The following is a 14,198-nucleotide window of genomic DNA, read 5'->3' on the forward strand; positions in this document are numbered from 1 at the left end:
GATACATTTAACAATATCTAACATTTAACTTGTAAAAAATGAATGAACAGAAACCTCAATCAAATAGAGTTGGGAGACCAGAAGGGGGCGCTCTTGTGCCCTGTGGCGATAGTAGAGCCCAAAAAGAAGACAGCCTCTTTTTCTTCCCCACAAGGACTCAACCAATGGAAAGCCACTGGACTTGTTTACTAAATAGTCCTCCCAAGTTTCCTTTTCCTCTCTGTAAGAGTATTCTCCTTTCCCTGCCATACTGGGACTTGCATGTGGATCACCATAGCCGCAGACCCTGAATTGCAATTCTCTGCTGATCCCGAATAAACCCATCATTGCTGGAGAAATATCTGGCAGCCTATTTGTTTCAGGTTAACAAACTCATGACTTAAAAAAAAAATCTCCTTCTTTAGCTTTATTTTTTAAATAGTCCTTTGAGGCAGGCAGTAAGGTAAGCACTATTAACTTTCATTGAGTGAACATATGGATACACTGAGATTTAAAACCATGTCCTCAGTTTTCATTGAAATTGACTAAATAAATAGCTATGTAAGAGTTCCTATTGTATTTGCTTTAAAACAATTGAGGAGATTTTCCATTAAGTCACATGGAGGGATTTTCTTTTAGAATTCAGTCTTAGGGAAAGACCATCAACCCTAAGAAACTGGAATGCCTCAGAAACAGTGACAGAAATGCCAAAACACTAATCATGTTTTTTTACTTTTTCCTCAACTGCCAGGGGAATCAGCCAAACCAGAAGTTAACCACAACTGATTTTTCTATTTGGCATATTTTTGTTCTTTTCCTTGGCTATAAGCTCCTATTTCTATATCTCTATTTCATTGTATTTTTACATTATAAGCTGCTTCAAGTATTTTCATGGAGTAAGAGAATTTAGATACCAAATGTAAAATAGATAGCTAGTGGGAAGCATCTGCATCGCACAGAGAGATCAGCTCGGTGCTGTGTGACCACCTAGTGGGGTGGGATAGGGAGGGTGGGAGGAAGATGCAAGAGGGAGGGGATATGGGATATATGTACACGTATAGCTGATTCACTTTGTTATACAGCAGAAACTAACACAACATTGTAAAGCAATTATACTCCAATAAAGAGGTTAAAAAAAAAGTTTAGATAAATTTAAAATGGGGAAACCAAGGTACCAATAAAGACTTACCTAAATTCACTGAGAAATTTCTGGCAGAGCTGGAACTGGAATTGTGGTTTCCTAAATTCTAGTTCATTCCATTTCCTCTGTTCCACGTGAGCTGAGTGGCAAGGTTTTTTCCCTTAACCATGGAACATATTATATCTGTTTTTAAAAGTATGGCAATACTAGATTGGGATTGACATATATACACTAATACGTATAAAATGGATAACTAATAAGAACCTGCTGTATAAAGAAATAAAATTTAAATATTAAAAAAAAATATGGCAATACTGAAAATGTCACTGCTGAATGTTGTTTGAATTGAAAATGTGCTTTAGCTTTTGAAGGCCATCTAGCTCTACCTTACTTATTGTTTTCAAAGGCAGTTTCTTCCCAACTAAGGATTCATCTGGTGCTGAGTGCGGGGTTTGGCCAGTGCGCACAACAAAAGATGAATATATTTCCCACTGTACTAAATGGTCCTTCAAAAATGTAGAACACCATTTTTCTGTAGAACAGCCTTTTTCCAAATGGATGGCAAATACCTACCTTGAATAAAAACATGTAAAAAAAAAAAGACAAAGCACTTTGGTGGGCAGAGAGGTGAGTCATGCTTTAACAAAGAATCAATGTGAGTGCTTTTTAGTTTTGTTTTTCTTTGTTTTGAAAATGCAGTCTTTTTTTCTCTAGGTACTTATGAGGATTTTAAAGTCTATTTTTAAAAAAATACTCAGTTTAATTTATTCTGTGATTAAATATAGCATGTCTTTTTATTTACCTTTTATAAGCTGTTGGGAAATCTTTTAAATTCCAGGTGAAATATAAGCAGCAGCGTGGAGGATGTCTAACGCCATCTACTTTCAAGAGTGCCCTCTGCTGGCAGTTGCCTTGAATTTTAAAAATACTCTGTGGGCTCCGGGATTTCATTTGTTGACCAAATAAGTCTTTAATGCATGAGTAGAAAGAAAACATCTGCTGGGGGAAAACAATCAAAACAAACAGAGATTTGTGTCTTAAGAATATAAATAAGCAAATATATACAATAGCACCAGGCACAGTTTTACATGCCATTGAAAAGGACACTATGCTTTAATTGCAACAACATAAGAACATTTGTTCAGCAAAGACTTATTGAGCGATTATTCTGTGAGAGGCACTGTGTCAGGCACTGGGGTCACAAAAGTGATGCTGACATGACCCCACATCAAGGATCCCACCGTCTTGTGAGGGAGTCAGACCCACTAATAGCCAATTACGTGCCATGTGTTGAGTGCAATGTGGGACCAGAGGAGGGACACCTAAATATCCTGAGGAGGGAGGAGTTAGGAAGGGCTTCCTGGAGCAGGCTGGCAAAGGAAGACAAGGAAGGGCAAAGAAAGGCCATCGGGGTGGAGGGAAGAGTATTAGGTAAGAGAAATATGGCATGTGTCTCCCATGATGATAAGGTCAGCGTTGGCTGGCTATATAGCCTAGCACAGAATACAGGGCTTGCCATAGATGATGTACAACAGCACTTCTTGACGGTTTTGGTCTCAGGACCTTACATTCTGAAAAATTATTGAGGACCCCAAATAGCTTCTGTTCATATGAACTTTATTGATGTTTACTGTATTAGGAATTAAAACTGAGAAATTGTAAACATAGTTATTCATGTACTTAATTACATGTTACCTTAAGCTATATTCTATGGTGGAAAAAAATCACTAAATTTTCCAGACACAAACGAGTGAGAAGTGTGGCATTGTTTTACGTGTTTGCAACTCTTTAATGTCTGGCTTAACAGGAGCCATCTGGATTCTCATATCTGCCTCTACAGCCCACCTACTACAACACCACATGTCAAGTAGCAGCTGGAAAACTCCACTCTACACTTATGACAGAAAAACAGTAACAAATAGCTAGTCTGGGTAGGCAGCCTATGTGAGAAGATGGAGCTCTCAATCTGAAATACCAGTGGTGAGAAAATCTGGTAGGGACATTTCTAACAAGACACAAAATGTCACCAGCCTCTCTCTCTAATGACACAAAATGCTGAGTGACAGGGCTGAACAAATACATGTATGCCTACTGGAAATCATATTTACATTTTCAATCTCAAATTTGGCGAATATGATGCTAATATCAGTATCTTCTAGATGTTTAAATAGGGGATCCACTGGAAAAGATGAGATGTTAGTTTTTTTTTAAAAAATGGGGGATTAAAAAAGAATGAAAATCACAAGAAAAAACAATATTAAAACACATAGAGTACATTTTAAATGCCCTAAAGGAGAACTGTTGGAACCATTAGTGGATCCCTTCAGCAAAATATAGCTACGCACCAGAGGTTTTGCTGGAGAAGATGAAAATAACTCTAACTGAACAGGAAAATCTAATTTATCCACACATATGTGACCATTTAGAACCAACACAAACAATTTACTTTGAAAAAAAAAGTTTTACAAATTCCTATGATATTGAAGTGAACTAAGTATAATGAACTCGAGCGTGAAATTATTAGCTTTGATTGTAATGACAGAGTCAATGTGAAAACTTGCCTTCAGTGGTATCAATACTTCTTTGCCTGAACTAGTTCAAATCCAGATTCATTTGCACTGTGATCAACCCTTCCTAATATGTGTATGGAAAGTCCCCAAATTGTCTCATGGCCTGCCTAACTGCCTAACTTTTATGAATATTCTAGCCAGTCCAAGGCAGGTTTCCAGTACGAGCAGCACATACTGTATCCAGACATGAAATGGATGTCATCAGAGAGGCCACTGAGTCACCTCTCAGTAATTGAAAGGCAGCTGGAGGACTCCAGGGGGCAGAAGATTTGGGCTGAATTGTGGCTAGGGATCTAGGATACCAAGAGAAAGAGAGGGGGGAACCAGAAAATGAGATGAGGGGAAGTGAAAGAGGCACATTTCCAGATGGAGACATTTTATTTACAAACATGAATCAAAACAGATTTATACTTTCCTACCTCCACAGTGGATTTTCATCTTACAAAATAGACTGGCTACCAAAATCCTTCATAAAATCTGCCTTGCCCTTTGCAGTGAGAAATAAGCAAAAAGTCAAAGGTTAAAAGGTCATGCATAAATATTATATCCACCAAGATATGCAACAGTCTTAACTTCCTCACAAATCAATGATAAAACAGTAACTAATTTACACTTCACTATATTTTGTAGCACTTCAAGATTTTTTCTTCATATATTTATGGTCACATTTCACAAACAACGATATTATAAAAAGACTATCCATTTTTTCTTAAAAAAGGAAAACAAAACAAAGTCATAACACTTAAAAAAATCAATCTGCAGAGCATAAACATTTTTTATAAGAACAAAAATTAAAACAAAATAAACTGATTCCAAGCCAAAATATCTTCAATATAAACTCTGTATGCTTCCCAAAGGAATTCTTAGCACTCAGATTTTTGGTTGGTTTAGCCTCTCTTGTATCTAGTGGTTTTTGTGTATCATGATTCCCAATTATTATACCAAGGAAAATTTCAAGGAAGACCTTCAAGAAAGGTCTGAGGTGGGATATAGTGCAAGTCACTTTCACATATATATTCATTTGTTATTTCATCCTCATAAGTAGGAAATACCCATCTTTCAAATGAGTGAAAAGGCTCTACTTTCTTTCCACTGATAAATTTATTGTATCATGACTTGGCTGTGTAGCTGCTCTCTGCAGTCCCTGAAAGTAGCACAGATTGCAGCAGTACGAAGAGTGGCAGGAAGGAGGGCGAAGGTACACAAGTCAAATCAGAATTGGAGTTTCCTTCTATGCCAAAGATGTCCCACAGGCAGTGAAGGCTTCACATGAAATTAAGCCTGGTCTATTGTAACTTTAGACCTACTTGGAAGGCGATAATGAAGGGTGTCACCCAGAAGAGTATGAAGTAGTTCCTCCGACCACAGAGAGCAGAAATGACCAATGTGTGTCTTGTCTAAGCTATTGAACTATAAACTTAGATGACTTTACTAGGTGTAGTCATAGTTTCTAATTATTGTGATTTGTATATGCATATAAACATCAAAATATTTAGGCCTTATATATAGTAATATTAATAGGTATTTTACCTCTTTCCATAAAATTACATGTGGATATAATTCTAAAGTTGTTTTTTTTAAACCCTAAGGTAGTTTTTTAAAAAATCATTATTTTTAATATTCATTACTGACTTTATTCTGAAAAATCTTTTCTAGCTATATATATTAACATTAAATAACTTTTAAAAATAAATAATACAGTACATTATATATACCAAAATAGCCCCATTTTAAAGCCATGTAAGTGAAAAAGTTGAGTTTTCAAGAATAAACTAGACCCTCTAAAGGTATTTTTCATAATTTTAATATTAAATGTATCTTCTTTTCTGACTATGCCAAATATATACACACTACTCTTGATAATTTATGTGAGAAGTATTCATTATGAAAACAATAGGTTGGTTCATTTGTCTGTTTTTACTTGTTCTGTAAAGGAAAATTTATTCTAAATCTAAATTAATCTGCTCCCAAAAGATCTCCACCAGGGAGACAGCATAACCAAAAAACTTAATGATGTACAGGTATCCAGTGCATGCAACCTCATATTTTCTAATAATAGTGGTAGAAAGTAACTTTCAAGTATTATCATAATCCAACTGGACTTAGAGACAGCTATCACATAAAATTAACACTCTAAAGGAGGAAAGTCATTTGAGAAACTTGTCCTTGCTAGAACAGCTCTGCCAAAATTCCCACAGGAAACAAAGCCATCCATCCATAAAGAACAGAGGGCACTTGGTAGCCAGCACTGACCTTGAAGTGAACACATTTAACACTGTTCTTAATTCAAAGTAAACTCTAGCAAGTTGAAGAGCCCACATTTTCTTTTTACTCATTAAAGGTCATCCGCAGCTGGTAGAATTTCTTCACAAAGAACTTCTTGACGGAGGCAAGACCCAAAGCTATTTCCAGCTCCTAGCCCTGCTTTCTGCAGCTGTGGGTGTTAGTAGAAATTTGGTTAAAACAAGAACAGAGACTGGCTCACTTAGAGAACCAGGTTCAGATGTTTTTGCACTTATGTTACTCAAAAGCATTTTTTAAAATTAAATTAACAGAAAGTCTGCAGGGAATAGAGATTCCATAACTCAAGTAACAAGGGGGAATTAGTCACCTAAAGAGTGAATGTCTTTCCAGAGCAGGTGCAGGAGATCAAGAGGGGCTCAAGCCTCTTAGAAATTTCACTCCTTTACAGGTTTTGATCCAGCCACTTGATGTAACTATTCCTAGTCCGAATTCCCACTGAGAAGTTGGTAGGCCAGCTGGTGAAAATCATGCATCCGTGGAAGCCATCCTCAAAGTGATCAAGGGTCACCTCCACACCTGCACTCTCCAAACGCTTTGCATACATGATTCCATCGTCTCTTAGGACATCGTGCTCACAGGTTAGAATATAGGTCTTTGGGAGGTGCCGCAGGACTTTCTGGTCTGCGATGAGTGGGGCTGAGCGGGCATCCAGCAGCTGAGGGATCTCCTGGACGATCCTGGTGTTGCCGGTGGTCTGCATGACAGGCTTGTAGTTCTTTGTGATGGATGCGGGCAAGAGGGATGTCCAGTTTAGATGGGCCCTGAGGGCAGCAGCCTCTTCCACATCAAGTGAAGTGTGATTGTTAACTACCATTGCCTGGACAAAGTCATAGTTGCCGTGGAAGTAGTCCACCCAGTACTTCACCATGACATAACGGGGCAGGATGGGGGTGTTCACATTTTGCTGATAAGAGGGTGTGTTAAAATCTAAAGCTTGAAGAACTGGATAAATTAAAGCTTGCACTTTGAGCTTGTTTTTTAGGTTGGCATCTTGATTAAACTGGAGAAGAAAAAGCAAACACATTATTTCATTTTGAATGGCTTCTTTTACAGAAACCATACCTTTTAAAGTAGCCCAGTGCTTTACCTTGACTCAATCAAAGGGGTATAAGTGTTACATTTCTACCAGGCATGGTATTAAGGAATGTAGTTTAAAAAATAAACACTTCCCCATCGCCACCACTACCAGCACCCTTCAAGCTGCTGGATATTTACTGAGAAAGGTGTGATGTTTGCAACTCATAGTTCTGAGTGAACACTTCAAAGGTACATGATCTCTTAGGTCCTTAAACCCCCATCTAAAAGGCAGCTAACTAGGTCACTGTGTTTCACAAGCAGCTAAACAATCTTCAAGGTAACGTTAGCCATACAATTTTGTTTCACACCGCACTTTAGAACCCATCCCGAGAGGAGATGCAACTGCTCTGTAAAAGCAGGAGGAAATGATCAGTTAATAGTATTATTAATGTGTGCCAAGAACTGTATATACCTCATATCACTAAATCCTGGCAACAGCCCTGCAATCAAATGGCATGAGCCTCATTTTCCTGAGGCTCAGAGAGGTGAGAGGACTTGCCAAAGCCCCACAGCTCTCACAGTGGGGCCTGGATTCCATCCTGGTTGTGGCCAGTTTTAAAGCCCATGAGGCTCTCCCCACTGTACCAGGACTTTCTTCTTACCGCTTTGGACATGTGGATAGCAAACCCACCAATGCCAAGCGGAGAACAAAGTTCTTTATTTATAGCAAAAGAGAAGAAATCAGGACATGACACAAATGAAAAGGCAGATGCTATCTGAGAATGCCAAAAGAAATTTGGAGGTAAGAAGACAGAGATGCTATTCTTAAATTATTTAACCCAGAAAAGGAAGAAAATGTACTTATCTTTGAGTCTACACAGCTGCCCAAAATTGGAGATGTTACTAGAGCTAGACAGTTTTCAAAGAATTTAACCAGCTAAAGCTCAGACTAACTTGTAACATTTAAAGTGGATGTAGGGAGGGTGGGAGGGAGGGAGACGCAAGAGGGAAGACATATGGGAACATATGTATATGTATAACTGATTCACTTTGTTATAAAGCAGAAACTAACACACCATTGTAAAGCAATTATACCCCAATAAAGATGTTAAAAAAAATAAAAATAAAAAAATAAAGTGGATGAACCATTTAACTCTTTCTTTTATATTAAAAAAAAACCTTTGGGAAACACTTTTAAATTTTTTAATTTGGCTCAAAGTTTAAGGAAACAACCTTAGCAATTGGAATTTAAGCAAAATTATCTTGTTTTGTAAGTCCAACATGGAAAAGGAGCAGAAGATACTTAATTTCCATGCATAGCGCTGAGGAGTAAGGGAGCCCTCTAAAATGTTAGCCCTCCTCTCACATTACTCACCTTAATTGTAATCAGGGCCCTTCCAAGGACTCAGAGATTACAATTCTTTCAATGACCCCTCTTCCTACTTCAAAAGATCTCTGAGAGCTTGCCAAGTGCAGTCATCTGAATTACTTGGCCCCCAAGTGACCAGCCCACCCAGCTAGGCCTTTGCCATGCCTAGTGGACGATCTGTTGAACATTATCACATGCTCTCCTTCCACCAGCACCTCAGGGCTCTCTGTTACCTGTTGGCCCAGGGCAGCCGCCAAATTCCCACCAGCACTGTCACCAGAAACTCCGATTCTGCCTGGGTCAACTGAATACTTGTGTAAGACCTCTGGCTGCAGGAAGTACTTTGTGGCACGTATAACATCATGAATTTGCTCAGGAAAATAAACCTTTGGAACTAGCCTGTATCTGTGAAGACAAAAGTTGTATTCATTTAAGGACTTCACCAAGTCTTTAGAGGCCATTTAAAGTTTAAGGGGAAACTGGTTCTTTTGAAGCCAGAAACAAACAGGTAAGGAATTATAATAAATATAAAAATAAACCATTTTCTTGCAATTCAAATACTTTTAAAAAGTCATGATTTTGTCATAGTAATTTTTACTGTGGGCCACCAAACAAAACAAACAAAAACAAAAACCTACAACCACCACCAAGGCAAAAAGAAAACTTTGAAGTAAAAGGCAGATGTTGATTATTAAAATAGACAGACCCACAAAAGGTTCTGGGATTTTATTTCTGGAGGTCAGTGTTCCGTTCACAACACCTCTGGGTTAGAAGGTGACTCGGCAGCACTAACCACTTCATTGGTCTCAAGTTTAATGAGTGCATATGGTATTCTTCATGATTTACTTGATAAATATAGTAAAACTGTACTCCATTGAAGAGGTCATGCCAGCCCGACATTAAACCCAAGCAATGTATCTGCTCCCTGGAAGGCTGGAACTAAAACGTCAGCTGTCAACCAGCAAAAGGGAAACCAAGTTTCCAGATGGCCCATGGCAGGCCTGCTGGGACACTTCTGGGGCTTCTCCTACTGCCCCACTTTGCAAGATTAGAGTCCCTCTGGGATCCTGCTCTGTACACTTAGTAGGATTCAGATTCCCTTAAGAGCCCCAAGAGCCCTGGTTTTGTCAAATGCCCCACCTATATATAATATCACCTTACAAATCCATTGGTAGTCTCGGCTTGAGGTGCCCTCTCATCCTCCACACTCCTTACTTCTCACTCATCCTTTAAGCTTTACTTGAGGGTTTGCCTTCTCCAGGAAGCTCTCCTTGACTACAACTCCACTTGCTTCTGGGGCTCAGCTGGCTACCATTCCTTGATACTTCTATGTGCTGGGGTATATTGTTCATATTGCCTCATAGTAACATGATTTCTTTCCGTATTTCCTCTTAAGAGTGTGTTCTCCGATATCAGGGACTATGTGTTTCCAGTGTATATCTATCAATGTGCTGAGCACATAATCATGCATCTAGTAAAACTTTTCTGAGTATTAACATACCTTCATTTTGCAGGTGAAGAAACTGAGGCATAGAAAGACTACGTGATTTGTAAAATAAGCCAAACACAAATCAAAACAAGGTAGGATAGGAACTAATTAATTAAAACCTAATAATAGTCAGCTAATACTCAAGTCTTTTGATTTCCAATTTGTAATGAGCATATTTATTCTCAGAAACTAGTTTTTTCTATACTACTCTATATAAGGTCATTCATTTCCCCCATCTAAATTCCAGATAGTTAATTACATATCTTCACATTCTGGGAATTCCCTGGCGGTCCGGTGGTTAGGACGCCGTGCTTCCACTGCAGGCGGCACGGGTTTGATCTCTGGTTAGGGAACTAAGATCCCAAAAGCTGCACAGCGCAGCCAAAAATAAAATCTTGACCTTCTGTGTAGATACAATCAAATCGACAAACATTTGTGAAATACTTTGATAAGTAGTGAATGTAGATCTGCTCTTTCAGGAATGACTACATTTTTAAAACACAAAATGCAATAAGAAATTCCCTTAGTGGTTGCCCTACAACAGATAAAATAAGTTTTCTAATTTCTTTTTTTTCCATCTGTGATGATCAAGTAATCATCTGAAATATTTTTTCTCCAGCTGACTTTCACAATGTCTTAGTGAAGCTGCTGCTACTTTATTTCATTCATTAATAATGGGTAAAAGGAGTAGGAGTACACCATTTTGTCCAATAGGTGGAGTCATCTCATATGATTCTATTTACCCTCAGTTCTGGGATGAGGTCTCATTTGTTACTTTCAATATTACCAAGCTGAATTCTTAATTCTTTCAATGAAATAAGAACAAATGCACTTCATGACTCAAGGTGTGAAAATAAAGGCTATTTTGTCTCAGGAAGATTCCAGATAGCATGATAGACTATCTTGCTAGTGGCCCAAGAGGTCAGAACATATTTTGCTAGAACACATACGTGAATCAAATTTTCAGATGTTGTTTCACAAAAGGTCTTAATGACTTTGAATCAAGAGGAACTCCGCAACGGGAGAGGCCACAACAGTGAGAGGCCCATGTACTGCAAAAAAAAAAAAAAAAAAAAAAAAGAGGAACTGGTAATCTAAAATATATGCTACTACTTCAAATCTTATGAGTTGATTAATAACTGGCTCAGATAACAGAGTAAACATCCTAGTCCTTCTGGTGCCCTTGAAGATCTATCTCCTAAGCCCTCCTCCCCTTATCTTTGTTCATTCTGGAAACATTCTCTAGTTTTATACATTAAGAAGGGATACTATTTTCATGGACTGAAGGATGTAGTGAAACTAGATTTTTTTTTTTTTTTTTTTTTTACGGTACGTGGGCCTCTCACTGTTGTGGCTTCTCCCGTTGCGGAGCACAGGCTCCGGACGCGCAGGCTCAGCGGCCATGGCTTACGGGCCCAGCCCCTCCACGGCATGTGGGATCTTCCCAGACCTGGGCACGAACCCGTGTCCCCTGCATCGGCAGGCGGACTCTCAACCACTGCGCCACCAGGGAAGCCCTAGATATTTTTAAGATGAGCCTTCAAAGTAGCTTGAAATTGACCTGAGAAGTATCACGAAAGTTCTGTAATATCATTATAGACACAGAAAACTGAGAGTCAGGAGGTGATTTATGAGTGGTGTAGTCAAAGAAAGCATGCATAAATACATTTATCTGATGCTTTTGTTCAAGGCTGTGTCCCTGCGAAGTACCGAAAGAGGATTCTGCCTTTTTTTTTTAATTGTAGATCTTGAGTGAAAGCACCTGATGAATTTGTGGCACATACAGTCTCAATTTGCCCAGCTCAGTGCAGGGTACATGACTCTGCAGTGTCAGCTTCTACCTACCTATTACTGCAGGTGCCTCCCACTAGAAGAACAAAATTTGGTGTAAAGTCAGGAATGAGGTTTACTCAATTTAATAAATATGTACACTCTATAAAAATTATCTTTTTCCTGCTAGGTGAGGTACCTCACCAGGTACTCAAACCTCAGAGCAAACCTGTGGGTTTAAGGATGAAAACATGAGGCTCAAGGGGGATGCATAACTAGTCTACAACAGCTAGTAAGTGGCAAAGCTGTGATCTGAATTCACAACTGACTTCAAAATCCACATGCTGCCCCCTTTTAAAATATTCTGATTCTTCCAAACCCACAGCCTTTAAATGTATGTGTGTGTGTTTTCATTACCTCACCAAAGCAGTAAGTTCTCAAAACTGTAGATTTCTGACATCCCATAACTTCTCTCATGATTTCAATGTTTTTGCAATATTCTTAAAACAAACCACCTGGCAGAGTACCTGGCACATGGTACATCTTTAATAAGATATTTTTATTTGTCCCAAACAAAATTTTAGAGATTTATTTTATACTTTTTACATATAAAATATGTCATATTTTATTACATACTCTTATGGTGGGAAGAGTAATAAGCTATGTGCCTTTAAAAAACATTTAAAAAAAGAAATTGTTCCTAACCCACCTACTCTTCGGGCACATCTCCAAGGACTGCCTGCCTGCCTGTATGCTCTGCATAGCTGAGAGTTTCTCAACTCTATATGCACCTTAGGATAATCTTGGGAACTTTATAAAAAAAACACTGAGGTTTGAGCTCCTCTACAAAACATTCCAATTTATTTGATCTGAGGTGGGGCCCAGCATAACTATATTTGAAGAAAAATTCCCCCAAGTAATTCTAATGTGCAGCCAGGGTTTAGAAATATTACTGAATCCAACCATACTGTCACTCTCCTCTGAACACAACTCCCTGTTCCTGTTCCCAATGCATTGGTCCTTCTCTCCATCCCCTATGCCCTTCCCCCAGTAATTTCTCATCAAATGTTGCCATTCTTTAAGTCTCATCTCAAATGCCACTTCCTCCATGAAATCTTCTAAGAGCCCAGCCAAAAGTAACTCTCCTTTCTTTAAGCCCTCAAAGTCTCTCTTACAATAGGTCATAACAGGCATGTCAACTTCCTCTAGGAGTAGATGGAAAGTCACACAGCTATGTACTAGATTTCGATGTATACCCACCTGAAATAAGCAGCACCATTTCTACAACCTATTACTTTATTATCTACTTTGTTAGTGACCAGGGAGATGGAGCAATGCTCAGAAAGACTGACAAATTCTTCCTTAAGTCAAAGGCAGATACACAAGCCCAGAGTTGAAGGAAAATGTGAGTTGCTTCCAAGACTATGGATGTGGAAGCGCTGAATAATACTAGTGTTCTAAGAGTGCTGTAAAGTGCATTCTCCCTCAAAATAACCTAGCCTGGAAACACTGAGACAGTCTTCTGCAGCGGGCAAGGACACTGAGTTCTCTTCACGTAGTGCCAGTTAGGTGAAAGGTACATGTGATATTCCGGAATGAAATTATACTCCTATTTGATTCAGGAGTGAGATAAAATCACATTCTATTTTGGCCTTCTTTTGTTTTTCTTTTCCTTTTTCACTGTCTCCCAAGAAGAGCTCAGTAGATTCATCTTGAGAACATAAAAAGGTTAACATTCTCCTCAGTCTTAAAGAACCCATATCAGTAGGGGTTATCTGAAACAAATCAACAATTACAGTCATATTGCGTTATTTGAGAGGGACAACTCCAGGGGAAGAATCTATTTATTCCTCTAATAGGTAGAAGCTTCCTTTCCATTAAAAGAATATATAATAAAATTACATAAAAGTGGAAAGACTGTGAATGGATAATTGTTTCTCTTTCCATTTGTGCAATGAGGTTTGTGCATAAAGATTGAGGAAGGGTCTTCCTTTCTGTTTCTACTCTCAAAATTGGCTCTCGAAATAGCTTTGACTACCAGTCATTCAGCAAGGCAGAGCCCAGCTTACCAAAGGCTTGGCTGAATGGATAATAAGTACATTCAAAAGAACTGACAGATGTCAGGATGTGTCACCAAAATCCTAGGACTGATTGAACCTAGAATTGTGATCCGTGTAAATGATATGATGCTCTGACGCTGTTTACGAGTTAAGACTTCCTGAGACGTCTCTATGGACACGGCAGGGAGCTCCCCAGGCCTCCCCTCCCCAATTCAGATATAAACCTCGCCTTTAACCTCATGGGGGAATAGAGAGCCAAACATTCCCTCAGGTGGCTACAGAATCCCAAGCAGGCTTGGGTCCATGTCCGTCGGACCTCCTTTCTCTGTGTGATTTCAGAAGCTAAACAGAGCTCTGGGCTCAGGTGTGGGTGGAACTAGGCTTCCCAACCTCGCTGCAGAGTACAGCACAGGCTTTCTGTACAGCTCCAAGCCCCCTCCCCCCCCCCAAATTCTAAAAGACCTAAACCACAGGAGAGAAACCAGTAGATTTTTTTTTT

At 38.9% G+C, this 14,198-nt stretch overlaps 1 protein-coding gene across 2 annotated transcripts in view; it reads right to left on the reverse strand.

Annotated features, from left to right (window-relative positions):
- Positions 1–6,213: 6,213 nt before the first annotated feature.
- Positions 6,214–14,198, reverse strand: part of NCEH1 (neutral cholesterol ester hydrolase 1) — a 61,884-nt gene continuing 53,899 nt past the window's right edge. Inside the window, exons 4-5 of one of the 2 annotated variants that reach the window (XM_065876406.1) lie at positions 8,614–8,785; positions 6,214–6,994 (exon numbers count right to left, since the gene is read on the reverse strand). In XM_065876406.1, the coding sequence (XP_065732478.1) occupies positions 6,377–6,994; positions 8,614–8,785 (790 nt within the window). In that variant the 3' untranslated portion in view covers positions 6,214–6,376. The remainder of the gene's footprint in view (positions 6,995–8,613; positions 8,786–14,198) is intronic. The other variant, XM_065876405.1, reaches the window with a different exon arrangement.

This window comes from Phocoena phocoena, chromosome 4 (assembly GCF_963924675.1).
Source record: "Phocoena phocoena chromosome 4, mPhoPho1.1, whole genome shotgun sequence".
Taxonomy (NCBI): domain Eukaryota; kingdom Metazoa; phylum Chordata; class Mammalia; order Artiodactyla; family Phocoenidae; genus Phocoena; species Phocoena phocoena.